A 19,226-nucleotide genomic window follows, 5' to 3' on the forward strand; every position below is an offset into this window, starting at 1 on the left:
CAACACTACTCAATATGCACCCTGAAATGACAGAACTGTATCAGGTAACAGAGGAAAAATGACAACTAGCATTGAAATGGTTTCTTACAATGAACTCTTATGTAATCCTGATAAAACACAGGAACTAATTCTGGGTTTGGCTACAGCTATGGAAAGTAAATCAGTAAAACTCTCACGCTTTCACACTCATTCAGATCTAAACTGGGAGGAACATGTTAGCCATGTCTGCAAGACAATAGCAAGACTAACCTCTCTCATGTGGAAACTGACGGATGCAGTCATTGGTCAGTTTCTGAAGGTTGCATATTTTGGCCTAATTCAGTCACACATTTCCTAGATACACTGCTATGAGGACATTCCTGCTATGTCAGTGAAATTCTAAAAATTAAAAAAAAGTAATCAGAATAATAAGTAAAGTTATGCCAAAGAAACACTGCCATCCCCTATTTATCAGGCTGCCTACATTAACTGTTGTTAATTTAGAGATATACACAACATTGCTTTATAGCAAAAGCAACATAATTGGGTTCAACACTAGAGAGACTAGACATCCAAGCAATACCAGAGGAAAACAGAACCTTCATATACTGAGACACAAACTCACAACTAACTCAAAATAATGTGCTTAAAACTTTTCAATGAACTTCCAGCATCTGCTCAGACATTTGCCTACAATATTTTTAAAGTTAAAATGTGTGGTTGGTTACTAAAACATCCATTTTACTAGATAGCTAAACTATTTGAAACAAATATTATTGACATTATTACTTACAGATGTTTGTAAAATATACAACTAAGAATACTTTTTACATTGAAGTTTACAAAATTTAGTCCCATAAACTAAATTTTGTAAACTTCACTGTAAACATTATTGTTAATTGTATATTTAACAATCAAACAAATTCCTCTGTAAGTAGTCAATCGTAAATAAATGGAGTATATTTGCATTTGTCCCCTAGCCATTCCTTCATAGCCATTTTGCATTTTCTGTCAGCCCCAATCTCAATAAAGATCAATGTATACAGTTTTAAGACTGATTGTTATAATACATGTCATTGTTCACTATCAAGAACAATTGTATTTTATATGATGCTGTCTTCCTTGCTGTGGGTGGATGAATGTTTTCCCATTATTTTATATTACACTTCTAATGCTTCACAGACTTTTTTGTGTTTATCTATCATTGCCCTTTTCTCAGAACAACCAAACACTCATTAAAATAATTCAAATGTACCCATGCACTTTAAAAATGTTGAATGGTGAAGAAGAAATCTTTCTTTATTCTGCATGGATAAATAAAAGAATTAATGACACCATTAATTTAAAAAAATCTTACTTCCCTTCCCTGACTCTTCAGTGATAACAGTTACGTTTTCAGATCTTCAGTAGTGGAAATTATATGAAACAAAAGAAACTAGGATATGCAGAAAATACTGATTTTGAGCTCTAAATTCTTTTCTAAGAACAACAATTTATAAAGTCACTACTTGGGAGTGTAACTGAGCATTAAAATAAATGTTTCAGCTAAGTATGAATATCACACTACAAATGGGACTAATTTTTGCAAATTTCTGCCCATGTTCACTTGTAGAAAAACAATCAAAATAATAAGACACACCTAGAAAGAGAAAACAACAGTTTCTGAATGCTAAGACATCAGATGAATAAGTAGCATGAAGTACTCAGAAGATTAATGAACAAAACATTAAAGAATTGCCATTTACAAAAGAGAAAAAATGACATGTGTGCACAAGTTGGAGAGGCAGCAAAAGAGGCTGACCAATTTACGATTTTTATATGTTACTACTTGAATCATTTATGCTATTACTTACCCTCGCTTAGGGTCAGGAATGAATACAGTATCTGATTCTTCACTTGGCTCACTCACTCCATAAGGGTTCTCTGCTTTCACTCTAAATTTATACTCTGAACCTTCAATGAGGTCTCCAAGGATGGTACTTAGCTGACGGCACGTGGCTGCCTTTAACCACACATTCCAGCCTAACTGGAAGAAATTGAAAACATTCACATTTTATTAAAACCTGAGGCAATGTGCCTACTGTTTCTATTGGTACATAATGTATTTCACTTCTCCTTCATATCATGTACATTTCCTCTAACTCAATAATTAAAATCTTTCTTATTGAAACAAGTTAACAGTAAAAGATGAATTATTCCATGTTTACAATATCAAATTATTATCTGGAGTCAACACATATACAATCATACTAACTCTGTAGTATTCAACAATATAATTTCCAATTTTGCAGCCTCCATCGTCATCAGGTTCAGACCATGAGAGGGTGACAGAACGTCCAAGAGCAGACACCACTTTAACTTTCCCTGGGGGGTGGGGGATATCTGAAAAAAAAGTTGTGGGCAAGTGATTATCTTGATTTCAAAAATTTCAGTAACTTACCAAAAGATGCACAACTTCGTACAATGCTAAGAAAGAGGCATCCTAATATTTAACAAGAAACTAAATACTTTGTATGTAACTCTCAATGACTTGGTTCCTTCTTTACACACACACACACACACACACACACACACACACACACACACTTGGCCACTGTCATCACGGAGGATTTAACTCGGTGGCTTTATAATATTCAACAGCCTACTTTTAAATGTACCCATCTGCCACTCAGTGTCTCTTCTATGTGGTGAGTAGCAGACTACCCTAATTCATTTAGTTGTCACTACACCCTGGATTTTTATTTTTTATTATTTTGAGCTTTTCCTCATTACAGAGGCTTATCTCCAACATAATAATTTACTTGGAAATTACAATACAAACAATAAATGTTCTTAAACTATACTCTCAAAATATTTCTCCAGGTGTTTTGATCTTGTGTGTCCTCTTCCTCTGCGCCCATTCTCCTCATTGTGTGCTGTACATTTTGGAGCCAGGTTGTCATAGGTCGTCTTCTTCTTCTTCTCCCCTCCGGTTCCCACTCCAGTATCAATTTTGGTATTCTGGTTTTCTCCATTCGTCGTACATGCCCGTACCACTGTAATTTCTTCCTATCCATTACGTCATATATTGTTTCTTTTATTTCCATTCTCCTTATTACTTTGGTGTTCCTTATCTTTTCTTTCCTGGAGATTCTTGCCGATCTTCTCCAAAAGTCCATCTCTAAAGCTTGTAATTTTTTAATGTGGTTCATGTTAATTGTCCAGGTCTCCGTTCCATACAGAACCACACTCTCTAATATGGATTTGTATATTAGTTTTTTAGTTCTGCTCATTACATTCCTGCTCCATAAGACTGAGTTAAGCATCCCAATGACCCTCCGTCCGCTACTAATTCTTTTATTGATTTCTGACTCTGATTTTCCCTCGGTTTCTAAAATGGATCCTAAATAACAGAAAGTGTTTATCTTTTTGATTTTCTTTCCTTCAATGTATAGCTCATCTGAATCATTAGTCAAGTATTCTGGTTTTTGGTAATTAATCTTCAAACCCCAAGTTTTGTATGCTACTGCTAGTTGATTGCACATATAGTTAGCATCCTCCCCATCTTGTGCTACGACTACTTGATCATCAGCAAATAATAAATGATGTAGGTAAACTCCATCTCTTATTTCTAATCCCATACTATTACATTTATGAGACCATGTTCTAAGGCTAACATCTATATAGATTTTAAATAATGATGGTGACATGGGACAGCCTTGTAAAAGGCCTTTGCTTGTTCTAAATTTCTGTGAAAGTTTATTACCAACTTTCACTTGGCAAATGTTATCTTTATACATCTGTTGTATATTTTAATCAAGGGAGGGTTTATGTTTGCCATATGTAGTGCTCTCCAAAGTAATTTTCTTGGAACAGTATCATATGCTTTTTCTAGATCTATGAAAATTAATCCTATATTTTTTGATTTTTCCCTATGTTTCTCCAAAATCTGTCGTAATGTGAAAATATGGTCTACACATGATCTCCCAGCCGTGAATCCACATTGTTCTTCTTGGGTTCTGAAATTTTTTTCCAGTTTGTTTTTAATTACCTTCGCAAAAATTCTCATTAATGTGTTTGTAACACAAATTCCTCGATAGTCTGAACAAATTTTGCGACCCCCTTTCTTAAATATTGTATTAATGTAGCCTAGCTTCATCTCGGGTATTGAATCTCCATGTATCATTTTGTTGAAGAGCTGTGTTATCAGTTTCACAATTTTGTCACCACCATATTTCAGACACTCCAGATTGATATTGCCTGGTCCCGGTGATTTACCATTCTTTCCTGTTCTCAACGCCTGAAGTACTTCACTTTCTAAAATCTGGATCTCATCATCTTCATGTCCTTTATCTTCCCCTGTTCCTTCTTCTAGATATTCTTCCCTGTCCTCATTTAATAATTTTTGGAAATACTCTTCCCATTCCTTTTGTGTTATCAGTTGGAGATTAGTTTTGCTTTTTGTATCCTGTCAAAGCCCTTTCAATACTGACCACGCTTCTTTTGCTCTCCCAAATCCTAATTTGCTATTCACCTTGGCACGTGTTCTTTCCCATGCTTCATTTTTTGCCATCCTTATTTTTTTCATCACTTCATTCTTCTTTTCCTTGTATATTGATCTTGTTTCTTCTGATTTATCATTCAACCACTGAAGGAACGCATTTCGTTTTTCTCTAACAAGGACCTCTAGTTCCTCTGACCACCACTCTGCTGCACGGTTGTGGTTGCTATCTTTTTTACCTAACACCTCCATTGCTATGATTTTCACATTAGCTTTTATATAGTCATATATTTCCTCTGTACTTCCTTCAAATGATTCAACCAGTTTCCTTTCCATCCTGGCCGCAAAGAGTGTTCTGATACTTTCGTCTTGTAGGCTGTCAATATTAAAAGGTAAATTTTCATCTTTCTCAATCTGGTTTGTTTTATTTATGTTACTTGTATCACTCCTTGCATTCTTCCATGGCCAGAAAGACTTCATTTTAACTAGATAGTGGTCTGATCCACACTGGGCTCCCCTATAAGATCTGACGTTTACTGCTTTGAAACTACTTGTTTGCCTAATGATAATATAATCTATTATAGAACAAAGTTCTTTGGTGTTCTGTTGCCAAGTATATTTATGAATGTCCTTATGTTTGAAAAATGTGTTGGTAATTTTTAGATCAAATTGTTCACAAATTGGATTTTTAATTGAATAAAACTTAAATGTGATCTAGACTTAAAAGAATCAAATACTGTCTTTTGGAAAATTTCTTACAATTTAATTTTTTTACATTTTACTATCTTTCTTGATATATTTAATCAATATTTATTGTTTATAGTTATCAAACAAATGAGGAGTATTCACTGACATAATGATGAAATTAAACATCTCTGTTCTTCAAAGTGTCATACATTATTTAATGTGCATGATATACATACATGATATTATGCCAAACCAATGGAGACAGTGGTCTGGTACAGTTATCCAATCAGATTAGAGGAATAAATGGCACAAACAAAAATTATGTAAAGAAAATGGTGGGTATTGTGGATTGGTAGCTTAAAGTCTTCTTTTCTTCTTCTTCTTTAGCCTACTTCAATCCATTGCTGGGATATGCCTCTTCCATATGCTTCTATTGCCTACAATTTTGAGCCACCTGGTACCATTGTGTTCCAGCCACTAGCAAGCACCATCAAGCAATTTTTTATTTATTTATTTTTATTATTTATTTATTTTAGGTCTTCCAATGCATCTCTTGTGGTCCCATGGTCTCCAGTGAACAAGTTTAGGGTTTCACCTGCTGTAACCTTATCAAATTATACATCTGACCCATTGCCCCTTCAGTCTAGCAATTCTCTCTAGGCTGTCTGTTACCCTCCTTCTAATGTCCTCTGGCTGAATCTTATCCATAGGCTGAGTCCTGGATTCTTTTGCTCCACAGCTCATTGTGTTTACAGTGGTTTATGAGCAGTCATAGTTTTCAGACCATAGGCTGTAACTGGTAGTATGCACATATTATAGACTTAAGCATTCAGATTATTTGAGACATCTCTGTTGACCAGGATGAATTTTAGTTACTGGAGCATTGCCCAACTTAGTCCCATTCTGTGTGGAATTTCTGCATTTTGGTTGTTTTCCCCAGTTGAATCTTGTGACAAAGGTAGATGTATTCATCAATTGTTTCTATAGACTGGGTTATGATTGTAAGTGATTGGTTGTCTGTGTTTAGTATTTGTTTTACTGATATTCATTTTTAAGCCAATCTTTGCACAGGCAAGTTGTGGTTCTGGGTTGCTAAGTGCCACACAACAAATACTAAAATCCTGTGTTCTGTCCCTAATTAGACCTAGAATTCCACCTCTCACTCATCGCATCTTTCACCTCTGTAAGTTATTTATATATGTGAAAAATGCTGCTGTGGTTCAGACTTATCATTGAGGATCCTCCTACAACTTACTCACAAGAGCACACCACCTCCAGAAGGACAATACTCAGAAAAGTTCAGCTAACCTTTCACTTGAAGACAATTTCACCTTGGTGTCCTCTTGTTTTCTGCCTTGATGAAAACCACTAGATTTTAGAAACATGCTGAAGCTCTTTTTGTGTTACACACACTACATTTGTCTGTGCCTTCTGCTGTAACTCACATCTAGTTTTTCAGAACACAACTTTCATAGTTCATAATATGTAATAAAAATAATGTGTCCAATAACAAAAATATGGAAAAAAGAAAAATAGATCATTATTCACCACACAGAGGAAGTACTGAGTGGCAGACAAGCACAGGGGAAAAAAGATTGCTAGATATACTATACAAGACAGGTAATGTGACTGCTTCCCACTCAGTGCTGCCTCTGTTTGGTGAGTAGCAGCCTATAGTATTCATATTGTGATTATCCTATATGGGGTTTTCCGTTGCTAGATAATGTGTTTTTTGACATATATGTATTTGCACATACAATATAACCAGTGAATAGCAAGCAGTTTCTCCAAAAACTTGCTACGTTTCATTAAAGCAACAATTTAATGTAGCAAAATTGAAATTCACTTGGACAAGCAGGAAATACAGACACTGGAATTGGAAGAAAGCTCTTGCTGAAGGGATTAATTAAAATTATATAAAACCTTAACTAAATGTTTCAACACTTAAGTGTCTGTGTGATCTTGAGAAGGGCTATGGCAGGGCAGTACAGTAAGCACAAAACAATTAAAATACACATAAATATTTTACATTTTCAATGAGAAAAATGATGATTCCTTCAGTGACATGGAAACTGCCTCTGTATGCTACAATAACAAATAATTATTAGTTTTCTTTTGCTTATGTTCCTAGCAATAGATTTTACTAACAGTACTAACTGTGCTCTGCATACACTTATATGCAAGATACGACGAAAATAGAAACTTTCATATGGAAGCATATATCACTAGGGGTAATATAGGTACTGCCTATAGGAAAATTAAAGGGACCTTTGGAGATAAGAGAACTGCTTGTATGGATATCAAGAGCTCAGACGGAAAACCAGTAGAAAGCAAAGAACAGAAAGCAGAAAGGTATGAAGGAGCATATAGAGGGTCTATACAAGGGCGATGTACTTGAGGGATATATTATGGAAATGGAAGAGGTTGTAGATGAAGATGAGATGGGAGATATGATACTGTATGAAGAGTTTGACAGATCGCTGAAAGACCTAAGTCAAAACAAGGCCCTGGTAGTAGGCAACTTTCCTTTAGAACTACTGATAGCCTTGGGGGAGCCAGCCCTGACAAAACTCTACCATCTGGTGAACAAGATGTATGAGACAGGCGAAATACCCTTAGACTTCAAGAATGATTTAATAATACCAATCCCAGAGAAAGCAAGTGTTGACAGGAGTGAAAATTACCAAACTATCAGTTTAATAAGTCACGGCTGCAAAATACTAACATGAATTCTTTACAGACGAATGGAAAGGACCATGTGAGGCGATATTGACCCTATGACTTCTCTTAGAAGATAGATTAAGGACAGGCAAACCTACATTTCTAACATTTTACACTTAGAGAAATGTTTTGACAGTGTTGACTGGAATACTCTCTTTCAAATTCTAAAGGTGGCAGGGGTCAAATACAGGGAGTGAAAGGCTATTTACAATTTTTACAGAAACCAGATGGCAGTTATAAGAGTCAAGGGGCACAAAAGGGAAGCAGTGGTTGGGAAGGGAGTGAGCCAGGGTTGTAGCCTAACTCTGATGTTATCCAGTTTGTATATCAAGCAAGCTGTAAAGGAAACGAAAGAAAAATTTGGAGTAGGAATTAAAATCCATAGAGAAGGATTAAAAACTTTGAGTTTTGCCGATGACATTGCACTTCTGTCAGAGACAGCAAAGGACTTGAAAGAGCAGTTGAACGGTATGGACAGTGTCTTGAAAGAAGGATTTAAGATGAACATCAACGAAAGCAAATTGAGGATAATGCAATATAATCAAATTAAATCAGGTGATGCTGAGGGAATTAGATTAGGAAATTAGACACTTAAAGTAGTAGAGGAGTTTTGCTATTTGGGGAGCAAAATAACTGATGATGGCCAAAGGAGTGAGGATATAAAATGTAGATTGGCTATGGCAAGGAAAGCATTTCTGAAGAAGAGAAATTTGTTAACATCGAGTATAGATTTAAGTGTCAGGAAGTCTTTACTGAAAGTATTGGCATGGAGCCATGTATGGAAATGAAACAGGAACAATAAATAGTTTAGAAAAGAAGAGAATAGAAGTTTTCAAAATGTGGTGCTACAGAAGAATCCTGCAGATTAGTTGGGTAGATAACTAATGAGGAGGTACTGAATAGAATTGGAGGGAAGAGAAATTTTTGGCACAACTTGACTAGAAGAAGGGATCGGTTGGTAGGACACGTTCTGTGGCATCAACGGATAATCAGTTTAATATTGGAGGGAAGTGTGGAGGGTAAAAATTGTAGAGGGAGTCCAAGAGATGAATACACTAAACAGATTCAGAAGGATGTAGATTCCAGTAGTTACTCGGAGATGCCTGCACAGGATGGAGTAACATGGAGAGCTGCATCAAACCAGTCTCTGGACTGAAGACCACATCAACTACAACAACAATATTAAAATTAACTCATAGTCTCAAAACACAAGTGATCAAATAATTTAAATGAAGAGGAGCTGATGATGCATGATTCCAATTTAGTCTCCAATTTCTGAGAATTTTACACGTTTTGCCTGTTGTCTGTGGGCACTGTAACAATACGAGTCAAGATAGATGTAACGGAACTTGAATACCGAATTCGCCTCTATTGGTTACAATAGAGAGATCAATCTTTCGGTCCTGTCTGTATATTTATATATAATATTGCATGAATAAAGGCTGGGCGAGTGTAAAGCTATCGTTAAAAACGCACGCCGTGCGGTTTGTTACGATTTGGTCAGTCATAATAATAATAACGTGCTTTTGAATACAGTTAAAATATAACGGCAATAGCTGTTTAGTGTTATTGGAAATAATATGTAGTAAATTAATGAGTAAGGTAGCCGATCCTATAAGAAGAGGTAAAATTGGGCATATTGAGGTGTTTTGCTTTATATTGACAAAGCCGATGATACGGCGTCATTTTTCCATTTACTCTTAGAAGTAAACAAGTAAATAAATTGCTAATTGTGCACTGTGGAAAAATATAGAGGTGAGTTTTAAATAACTGCAGTATACGATCAGAGTAACAAAAGGACATTTAGTTACACGAAATTGCGGATAGCAATGTGTGGTCATTAAATTGAGTACACTTACAGGGTGGTCAATTCGGGGATAAATCTATATACATCTCATGAGGGACGTGGTATTGAGACCGTCACCCCCCCCCCCCCCCCCCCCCCCTCCGCAGACAGCTGGTTCCAATTTATAAAAAGGAGAAAAATGTTAACTTTTATGCGAACCCTTTATAATAGCGGACCGAAGAGAAAAGGTTGTAATAGTCTTATGCCTAACAAACATTCGTGGAGGGCAGTGGCTAAACTAGAAGAGTCAATTACAAAATACTGTATCATTATCATTGACTGTTGGTGTCAAGCAACCAAAACTGTTCATCAAAGAGTTTCAATGGAACTTGGTAGTTAGGGTTCAGGCACTCACATATACTCCACATCAGAGTGTGAATGAGTGGTGAATGCGAAATAAAACTGTGAACAAAGTTACGTTAAATAAAACAGAAGAAACAAGACAGTTTGGTCGTATCTGTTATTATTCCATAAACTGTAACATTTCTTATCGTTGTACGAAGCCTTTATAGATGCTCTTTATGACAATTTGCTTCAAAGGGATCTCGTTACGAGTTAAGTTTTGGGGATCTGGTCAAGAGGGGGTAGTTCGTAGATCCTAACTACTGCAGCTATTCTGGAATCAGGTGCTACCCTGACCGCTGTGTGTTGTCAATGACTTAAGGTTACCATACCTCATGCTCTAAGATGGACGCGCCTTTCCACTTGGTATAATGGTGCCTCACGGCAACAACAACAACGCCGACGGTGAAGGAAGATACGGTAGAGCAACTCTTTTGAAGATGTAGAAAACCAGAAAATAGTACATCATTTTGACTCTTATGTAAGGAGACAAAGTATTTGTGCAATTTGTTTGGCGTGTAGACTTTTACTGAAGTGAAATGTGAACAATTAACAAGTCAGCCAAGAAGAGAATAGAAGGTGTTGAAATGATGGAGATAAGATAAGTAAACTGAATTTGATTGAGGACATTATAAATTTATGATAAAAAACACAAAAAAATCACTAAAGAGTGACTGGTCAGTAGGCCACATCCTAAAGCATCAAGGAATCATCAATTTAGTAATGGAAGGAAGTGTGTATGTGGGAGGGGAGGGGGCAAGTAGGGTAATCACTGTAGAGGGAGAGCTGGGCTTGAACACAGTATGCAGATTCATATGAATATAAGTTTCAAATAAACTAGCATGGGGAAACGACTTGAGAGCTGAAGACCACCACCACAACAACAATAACAACAACAACAACAACACCTAAACAAGATGAGAGCTTCATATTTATTTAAATTTTCCTGGCAGATAAAATATTTCATCATATTCCATGTTTACCTCTTAGATATTATTAATTCTTTTCCTGATATTTCAGCCCACAACATTACACCCATTCTTAAGGTGAGTTGTTAGCAAGATTATCTTTGATGCAAGTGTGTTAACTCCAGTATTGTGTAAAGTGCAAAAAACTCACCTTGAGAATGGCTGTAAATGTAGTCAGCCAAAATATAAGAAAAAGAATAAGTAATAGCCCAGATGCACTCCAGAAAGAAAACTGAATATATGATGAGAGCTACTTTTTAGTGTAAAGCAACCATTCTTCACTGGGGAGTTAGATAAAAACTGAGAATATGCTATATAACTGCATGAACTGCTAGACGATTATGACAGAAATGTTAACATCTATTTGTTGGAGACTACAGTTTTACAATAATTTTTTTGTCCTTCTAGCATCTAATTTTATATTTCACTGTGTCATTTTATGCTGGGAGCACCCATCTCACATTTGAAAGAAAAAAAAGTGAAATACAAAAATAACATGCAAATATCTGCATTTAACCATTATAAGCTTTATCAAGTCTAAATCCAATGTAACATTTAATAGATATTTATTCACAGGAATAATGTAACATAAGAAAAATTAAAATTACAGTCTAGGCAGGCAGTAAGTTTATCGTGAAAGAATAATATTTGGTTTTCTTTCAGCAATTTATTGGAATCTATGACACAACTCCCTTTCTCTTAAAGATTTTTTTGCCACTTGTCATTCTGTCTCATTATGATGTAAAGAAGACACTTTCAGCAGACATGGAGTAAAATTACTCAGGTAAAGTGTCATGTTACCAAATGTCTATCTTGTCAATCAATGATGATCACAGTGGTTGGAACCAATTATTTGTTAAATAGTTTGGAATCAAAAACTGTATGGAGGTTTTTGTCAATGTTTTTGCATGTGAACAGATATGTGTGGGTGATGCATGTCTTTAAAGTGAATGACAATTGAAGTATTAATACAAGCTGTGGTACCTGTTAGGCATTGTATTTGTTCCATGCTTAGAAGTCCCTGCTTGGAGAAGCATGGTCCTGCACTGAGTGAAGAGTATGCCATGACAATGCTGATGAGATGACAGCAAACAATAGACTTATAGACAGACTTGTCAAAATGGATTATTCTTTTGCTTTATTTTGAACATTCAACTTGACAGTTACACTGAGTTTGAGAATTAAGCAATATTGTAAAGTCTCTTATAAAGAAATATATAATGTGAAGAGTTACTGTAAAGTGTAGTATTCATTGACACAGTTGGATGTTGAACCAAATTATTGACTTCCAGCATTTAATGCAGAATCTGAAGAAGAAGTCTGAGCCTTTTAGTATCCGCAGTCTCAAGAAATAACAGTTGAGCTAGAATGAGATTTTCACTCTGCAGCGGGGTGTGCACTGATATGAAACTTCCTGGCAGATTAAAACCGTGTGTCGGACCGAGACTCGAACTCGGGACCAGGTTAACAGGTGAGCTAAATAATATTGGATAGTCATAGCTCATGGGCAAATTAATTGTCAACACAGGAGAACACCATTTCCAGACAACCTGGTGAAAGGAACCAGGACAGATACTGTTGCAAGTGAATTAAATTCATAAATAACAACAATGCTATCCATAAAATGGAATTACTGAAGAAGACCCTGCTTTTTAATTGAACATTTCCTGAAAATAATCAGTGTTGTTAACAACTGAGTCAACAGGAAAATATTATGGTGAAGTGCCTGTGTAATTACAACTACTACCAATAAAGAAATCTGAGAAGAAATACATTGTCAACAAATAATAAACAGATTAATTAATAACAACTACATCATACAATAATTTATTTAGTCTACAACTTGGTAGATAGGCAGCTGAAACTACAAAGGAAGTCGATTGTGTCACCAAGTCCAAAGCTGTGGACATTAACATCAGACAACATCAACTGCACACCTACCAACAACAACAAAGTTCAAGAAGTACAGCAGTCTGATTTTCAGTCACCATAACAGCAAGGCAAGCTATGCAAGCAAAGTTTGGTGAGCTGTGTTATATCCAAGCTTGACTTTTTTGTTGGACGTGGTGGTTGTGTGTGTCATGGGGTAATGAAAAAGTATTTGTATTCAGAAATTTTTTTAATGGAGTTACCTACCCACTGTTGTTAGAGGGTCAAGTTTAAATGCCAATTTATTATGGTTCAAGTTTATACCAGTAAGAATCGGGAAAGCAGAGCAAATGCTTAAAGCCATATCTGAGCTGAATGTTAGGATTGGACAATTGGCCTAAGATATTGCAGATTTAAGGTCTAAAGATGATGATCTCAGGGCTCAGTTAGATACCACAAATACTACTATGCATGTGCAAGGTGTTAAAGTCAATATACTGAATGAGAAACTAGATTTTACTAATGGGAATTTAAGAGCTGGTGTAAAGGCTATTCAATGAATTCGAAAGTAAAGTTCTATGTACTGACTTGGCAGAAAATCCTAAGAAATTTTGGTCTTATGTCAAAGCGGTACGTGGATCAAAACAAAATGTTCAGACACTCTGTGACCAAAATGGTACTGAAACAGAGGATGACAGACTAAAGGCCGAAATACTAAATGTCTTTTTCCAAAGTTGTTTTACAGAGGAAGATTGCACTGTAGTTCCTTCTCTAGATTGTCGCACAGATGACAAAATGGTAGATATCAAAATAGACAACAGAGGGATAGAGAAACAATTAAAATCACTCAAAAGAGGAAAGGCCTCTGGACCTGATGGGATACCAGTTCAATTTTACACAGAGTACGCGAAGGAACTTGCCCCCCTTCTTGCAGCGGTGTACCGTAGGTCTCTAGAAGAGTGTAGCGTTCCTAAGGGTTGGTAAAGGGCACAGGTCATCCCCGTTTTCAAGAAGGGACGTCGAACAGATGTGCAGAACTATAGATCTATATCTCTAACGTCGATCAGTTGTAGAATTTTGGAACACGTATTGTGTTCGAGTACAATGACTTTTCTGGAGACTAGAAATCTACTCTGTAGGAATCAGCATGGGTTTCGAAAAAGACGGTCATGTGAAACCCAGCTTGCGCTATTCGTCCACGAGACTCAGAGGGCCATAGACACGGGTTCACAGGTAGATGCTGTGTTTCTTGACTTCCGCAAGGCGTTCGATACAGTTCCCCACAGTCGTTTAATGATCAAAGTAAGAGCATATGGACTATCAGACCAATTGTGTGATTGGATTGAGGAGTTCCTAGATAACAGGATGCAGCATGTCATTCTCAATGGAGAGAAGTCTTCCGAAGTAAGAGTGATTTCAGGTGTGCCGCAGGGGAGTGTCATAGGACCATTGCTATTCACAATATACATAAATGACCTGGTGGATGACATCGGAAGTTCACTGAGGCTTTTTTCAGATGGTGTATCGAGAGGTTGTAACAATGGAAAATTGTACTGAAATGCAGGAGGATCTGCAGCGAATTGACGCATGGTGCAGGGAATGGCAATTGAATCTCAATGTAGACAAGTGTAATGTGCTGCGAATACACAGAAAGATAGATCCTTTATCATTTAGCTACAAAATAGCAGGTCAGCAACTGGAAGCAGTTAATACCATAAATTATCTGGGAGTATGCATTAGGAGTGATTTAAAATGGAATGATCATATAATGTTGATCGTCGGTAAAGCAGATGCCGGACTGAGATTCATTGGAAGAATCCTAAGGAAATGCAATCCGAAAACAAAGGAAGTAGGTTACAGTACGCTTGTTCGCCCACTGCTTGAATACTGCTCAGCAGTGTGGGATCCGTACCAGATAGGGTTGATAGAAGATATAGAGAAGATCCAACGGAGAGCAGCGCGCTTCGTTACAGGATCATTTAGTAATCGCGAAAGCGTTACGGAGATGATAGATAAACTCCAGTGGAAGACTCTGCAGGAGAGACGCTCAGTAGCTCGGTATGGGCTTTTGTCAAAGTTTCGAGAACATACCTTCACCGAGGAGTCAAGCAGTATATTGCTCCCTCCTACGTATATCTCCCAAAGAGACCATGAGGATAAAATCAGAGAGATTAGAGCCCACACAGAGGCATACCAACAATCCTTCTTTCCACGAACAATACGAGACTGGAATAGAAGGGAGAACCGATAGAGGTACTCAAGGTACCCTCCTCCACACACCGTCAGGTGGCTTGCGGAGTCAGGATGGTTTCTCTGAAAGGGCACGGCCGACTTCCTTCCCCATCCTTTCCTAATTCGATGAGACCGATGACCACGCTGTCTGGTCTCCTTTCCCAAACAACCAACCAACCAGCTTGCGGGGTATGGATGTAGATGTAGATGTAGAAGGTGAATTAAAAGTCAAATTACAAGCAACTAACTAGAAACCTAGTCAACATTTTAATGCTTGAAGCTCACTGATTCATTCAAACTCTATGACAGCAACTTTAGAGGAGCATGTTATTGAATTAACTGAAAAAGGTTCAGGAAAAAGTTGGAACCAACTGTCAGTACACCTCATTCCTCAGCTGAGATGGATTTAATAGAGCCTGAATTAAAAAATACCTGGAATTAATGAGCTAAAATGAAGGAGGAACTTAAGAAAAAGAGACTTACTGATACTTGTGGGTTCCCTCTAGACCCCAGGTATTACAATAACAGTTGGAATACCTATAAGAACTAGATAAATGGCACCTGAAAAGATCTATATACTTACAACGGAATAGTCCAATCTGACATGTTGAAACATGACTTGAAATTTTTTGCACAGGAAGAATAGACTGAAAGAAAGACCATGCCAAATTTGTTGCTTGCCAGGTGGCTGGATAATTGTATACCCCTACCAGACTGCACATTCACAACACGGCAGCTGCATACCCTTGGTTGATTGTGCATCAGTAAACAGACAACATGACTCTACCTGATCACAATTTGTAAAGTGAATTTCGGTTGCCATTGATAGCTTCTACAAAATAATTGTCTGCAGTTACTGTTCACTCATATTTGTAACTCATTTAATATCCAGAATGAAATTTTCACTCTGCAGCATAGTGTGCACTAATATGAAACTTCCTGACAGATTAAAATTGTGTGCTAGACCAAGACTCAAACTCAGGACCTTTGCCTTTGATGGGTAAGTGCTCTACAAAGGGCTTGGGTAGCTCAGTTGGTAGAGCACCTGCCTGCAAAAGGCACAAAATTTTAGTCTGCCACATAGCTTCATATCAGAGCACAATTCCCTGCAGAGTTCAAATCTCATTCTGGACACACCCCTATGTTGTGGCTCAGCCACATCTCGAGAATATCCTTTCTTCTGGATGTGCTAGTCCCACAACTTTTGCTTGAGAACTTCTGGAAGAACTGGAAGGTAGGAGACAAGGTAGTGATGGACATAGAAGTGTGAATGTGGGTTATGAGTCATGCTTGGGTAGCTCAGTTGGTAGAGCACTTGCCCATGAGAGACAAAGGCCTCAGTCCACACACAGTTCTAATCTACCAGGAAGTTTTACTTCATATCCATAATAATTACCAGTTGCTTTTGGGGTATCATAAGGTCAACAATGGAGATAAAATTGAATTAATGTTAATTGTGAGTAACACTTAATGTTAAGCAGTGTGCAAACCCATTTTGCTTCATAAAATCTGACCATAAACTGTACAAAAGGAAGAATGACTTACATGAAGCAATGAATATGAGCCAGAAAGAAACTTGCAAAACTGTGAAAGAAAACCTATCTGAAAGATTTACTGTACAGAATGGCCACAGTCCTGCTATCCGCCATTATTAAGCAATATAAACCGATAAAATTGAATAATTAAAATGAATAACAGTTATTTAGAGGAGTTTCCTTGAGATCTGAAACATACAGAGCTGCTTGTGAGAAGCAACGCACAGTTACTGATGAAGTTCCATGAGACTGTGCCCTCTTAATCACACTTAAGATCAACACAGCTGCTTTCAAGTTTTCTGTGAACTGGTTAGGCAGATTCAAGAAATAATACAGTATAGGAAGGTGCAAAACAATGAAGTTTATTTCAAATAAAAGTGTAGTGGAGATGCCATTAATTCATAGCTGATGTGAAGATAAAGCTTGCTGTTATCCCCACGTTTGTTGTGTCTAATGCCAATCAGTCAGGTTTTGTAAAAGAACTGCAAGCAAACCACACTTTATCATTTTAAGGTGCAAAAAGACAGCGTCTGGTGTGCAACTGATTAACGCCATGAGACATTCATACACAACAATGACAGATAGGTGTGAGTGGATTGCTGGTTCTGCAGCTTTATATCTGTCTTCAGGGACCTCAAGTCAAATCAGGACCAAAATTTTAAAAATAGAACTGTTTAGTGGCATAGGAAAGAATAAATCTTAATATTTCATCTGAAACAATTTCTAACCAGTTGCAGAAATTAATTCATTGCTTTTGTCTGACTCTTGGTCCAGTCATAACAGTATCTCTGTCTTTCAGGAGAATGTTGTAAATACTGTTGATATGATTCAGATTCCACTCAGAATAATCAGAGTAACTCTCATTAAAGAAGTTTTTTGCCCGTGGAAAGTATTTTTAAGGAAACTGTTGGACAATAGAATTTCCTATAGTTCCAAGTCAATTGGGGTTAATCAGGAGAACAGTATCTTCAGTTTTAGTAATTTGTGCAGTGCCAGTTCACATCAGCACATTTTACGAATTGCTTTAAGTATGCCCAGCACACAGCACAATAAGCTGGGCAACCACCAGGACCATTTCTTAATCCACTGCAACTGTGTCTAAATAAATCTAGTAATTATTAAGAGATGCCTCAAAGCATTAATTTTTATTTTGTCAGGTGTGCCTAGTGTAAGGAAAGTGTTTCTTTTCAGCATTCAAATGACCCTTCACTTTATTGTGATGACTATGAAGAATCAACAAGGAACTGTTTCACTGTTACCAAAATATCCATTATTCAAAAAGTATCATAAGAACTGTGTTACAGAAGTTGTTACAAAATTATGTATGTGTAAGAAATATTTCATTTCAATAAATACAAGCCACAACTGATGCAAGTCTTTTGTAATGTAACAGAAGAGTGCCCAGAATGGGGGGGGGGGGGCATGAAGTCTTTTTAATGTTTCAGAAGACAAAATACAACTTGTAAGAAGCCATAAAAAAAGTTCCAGTTACGACCTAGTTAAAAACCTGCATAATACCAACTTTTAATTCATTTTGTTGGAAAAAAAACACTTGATTACATTTTATTTTCCCTTTCCCTGAAACTAGGAGATAAGGGCATCTCCTCCTCCATGTCCTTTGACCTTGAGTATGAACACCCTTGATATAGATTCAAACACTGCCTTGATTTATTTTCCTCTGCTAGTCACCTTCATAAGAACTACATGAGCAACAATGTAGCTATCAACATGAACTACCTCTTGTCCAAAACATTAATGATATGTGACTTTTTCTGCATGGTTTACGTACTTCAAATTCCCTTGTGTCACTTCAGATATTAGCACTACAAGGTGCTATGCCTTCTTGGCACAGATGTCATGCTAGGCAGGAAGGGCTGCACAGATTGCTGTCATAAATGGTTTTTGTGTGACAAAAATAAGCAACTCCAAGATTAAAAAAAAAAAAATACTTGCAGTGTGTCTTAATAGCTACAATTCTGTCAGTGGATTTCTTTCGGTGTATCATCCTTAGACAGAAAAATTCAGGGTGGGCTTCAACATGGGTGCTTGGACCATTCCCTTGTTAAATGATCAGATAGAGGAGGTTCATTTAATAAATGTGTTGGTTCACACATTACCCTACCATAAAAGAAAAGAAATACTGTACAGTGGTTGGTCAAGTGTAAATGAACTATTGAGCCTCATAGAAGGATTGCACAAATTAAATAAAGAATGAGGGGATTACATTCATGTGGAAAACACATGATCCCTTAATAATAATGGAACTCATTATCCATCTCATTTGCGATGTAGAAATGAAACAAAATACTGTACGGTTAAGTAACAGAAAAATAATAAGATGAATAATCAAAAGCATAATAGGAATCAAGTATTTAGTTCCAACAATGGGGAAAACTCATATCTGGCTATACCAGCAGATAGAGCTTTTTGCACCAGTCATCAGAAAACAATGCACATTCTGGAGGAGAGATCAGGCTCCAGGAGATAACAGTAGAATAACAGGTTCTCATATGGAAAAAGTAGTAGTTTTCACATCCCCATTATGTTCTCAAGATGGGTTACCTGAA

General features: G+C 36.8%; 1 protein-coding gene across 1 annotated transcript in view; it reads right to left on the minus strand.

The window, feature by feature from the left end:
* The window catches only part of LOC126188351 (uncharacterized), a 260,603-nt gene that overhangs the window by 105,097 nt on the left and 136,280 nt on the right, over positions 1-19,226 (minus strand). Inside the window, exons 6-7 of the mRNA XM_049929950.1 lie at positions 2,234-2,361; positions 1,833-2,005 (exon numbers count right to left, since the gene is read on the minus strand). Coding sequence (XP_049785907.1) covers positions 1,833-2,005; positions 2,234-2,361 — 301 coding nt within the window. The remainder of the gene's footprint in view (positions 1-1,832; positions 2,006-2,233; positions 2,362-19,226) is intronic.

The sequence above is a fragment of the Schistocerca cancellata genome, chromosome 5, assembly GCF_023864275.1.
Source record: "Schistocerca cancellata isolate TAMUIC-IGC-003103 chromosome 5, iqSchCanc2.1, whole genome shotgun sequence".
NCBI lineage: Eukaryota > Metazoa > Arthropoda > Insecta > Orthoptera > Acrididae > Schistocerca > Schistocerca cancellata.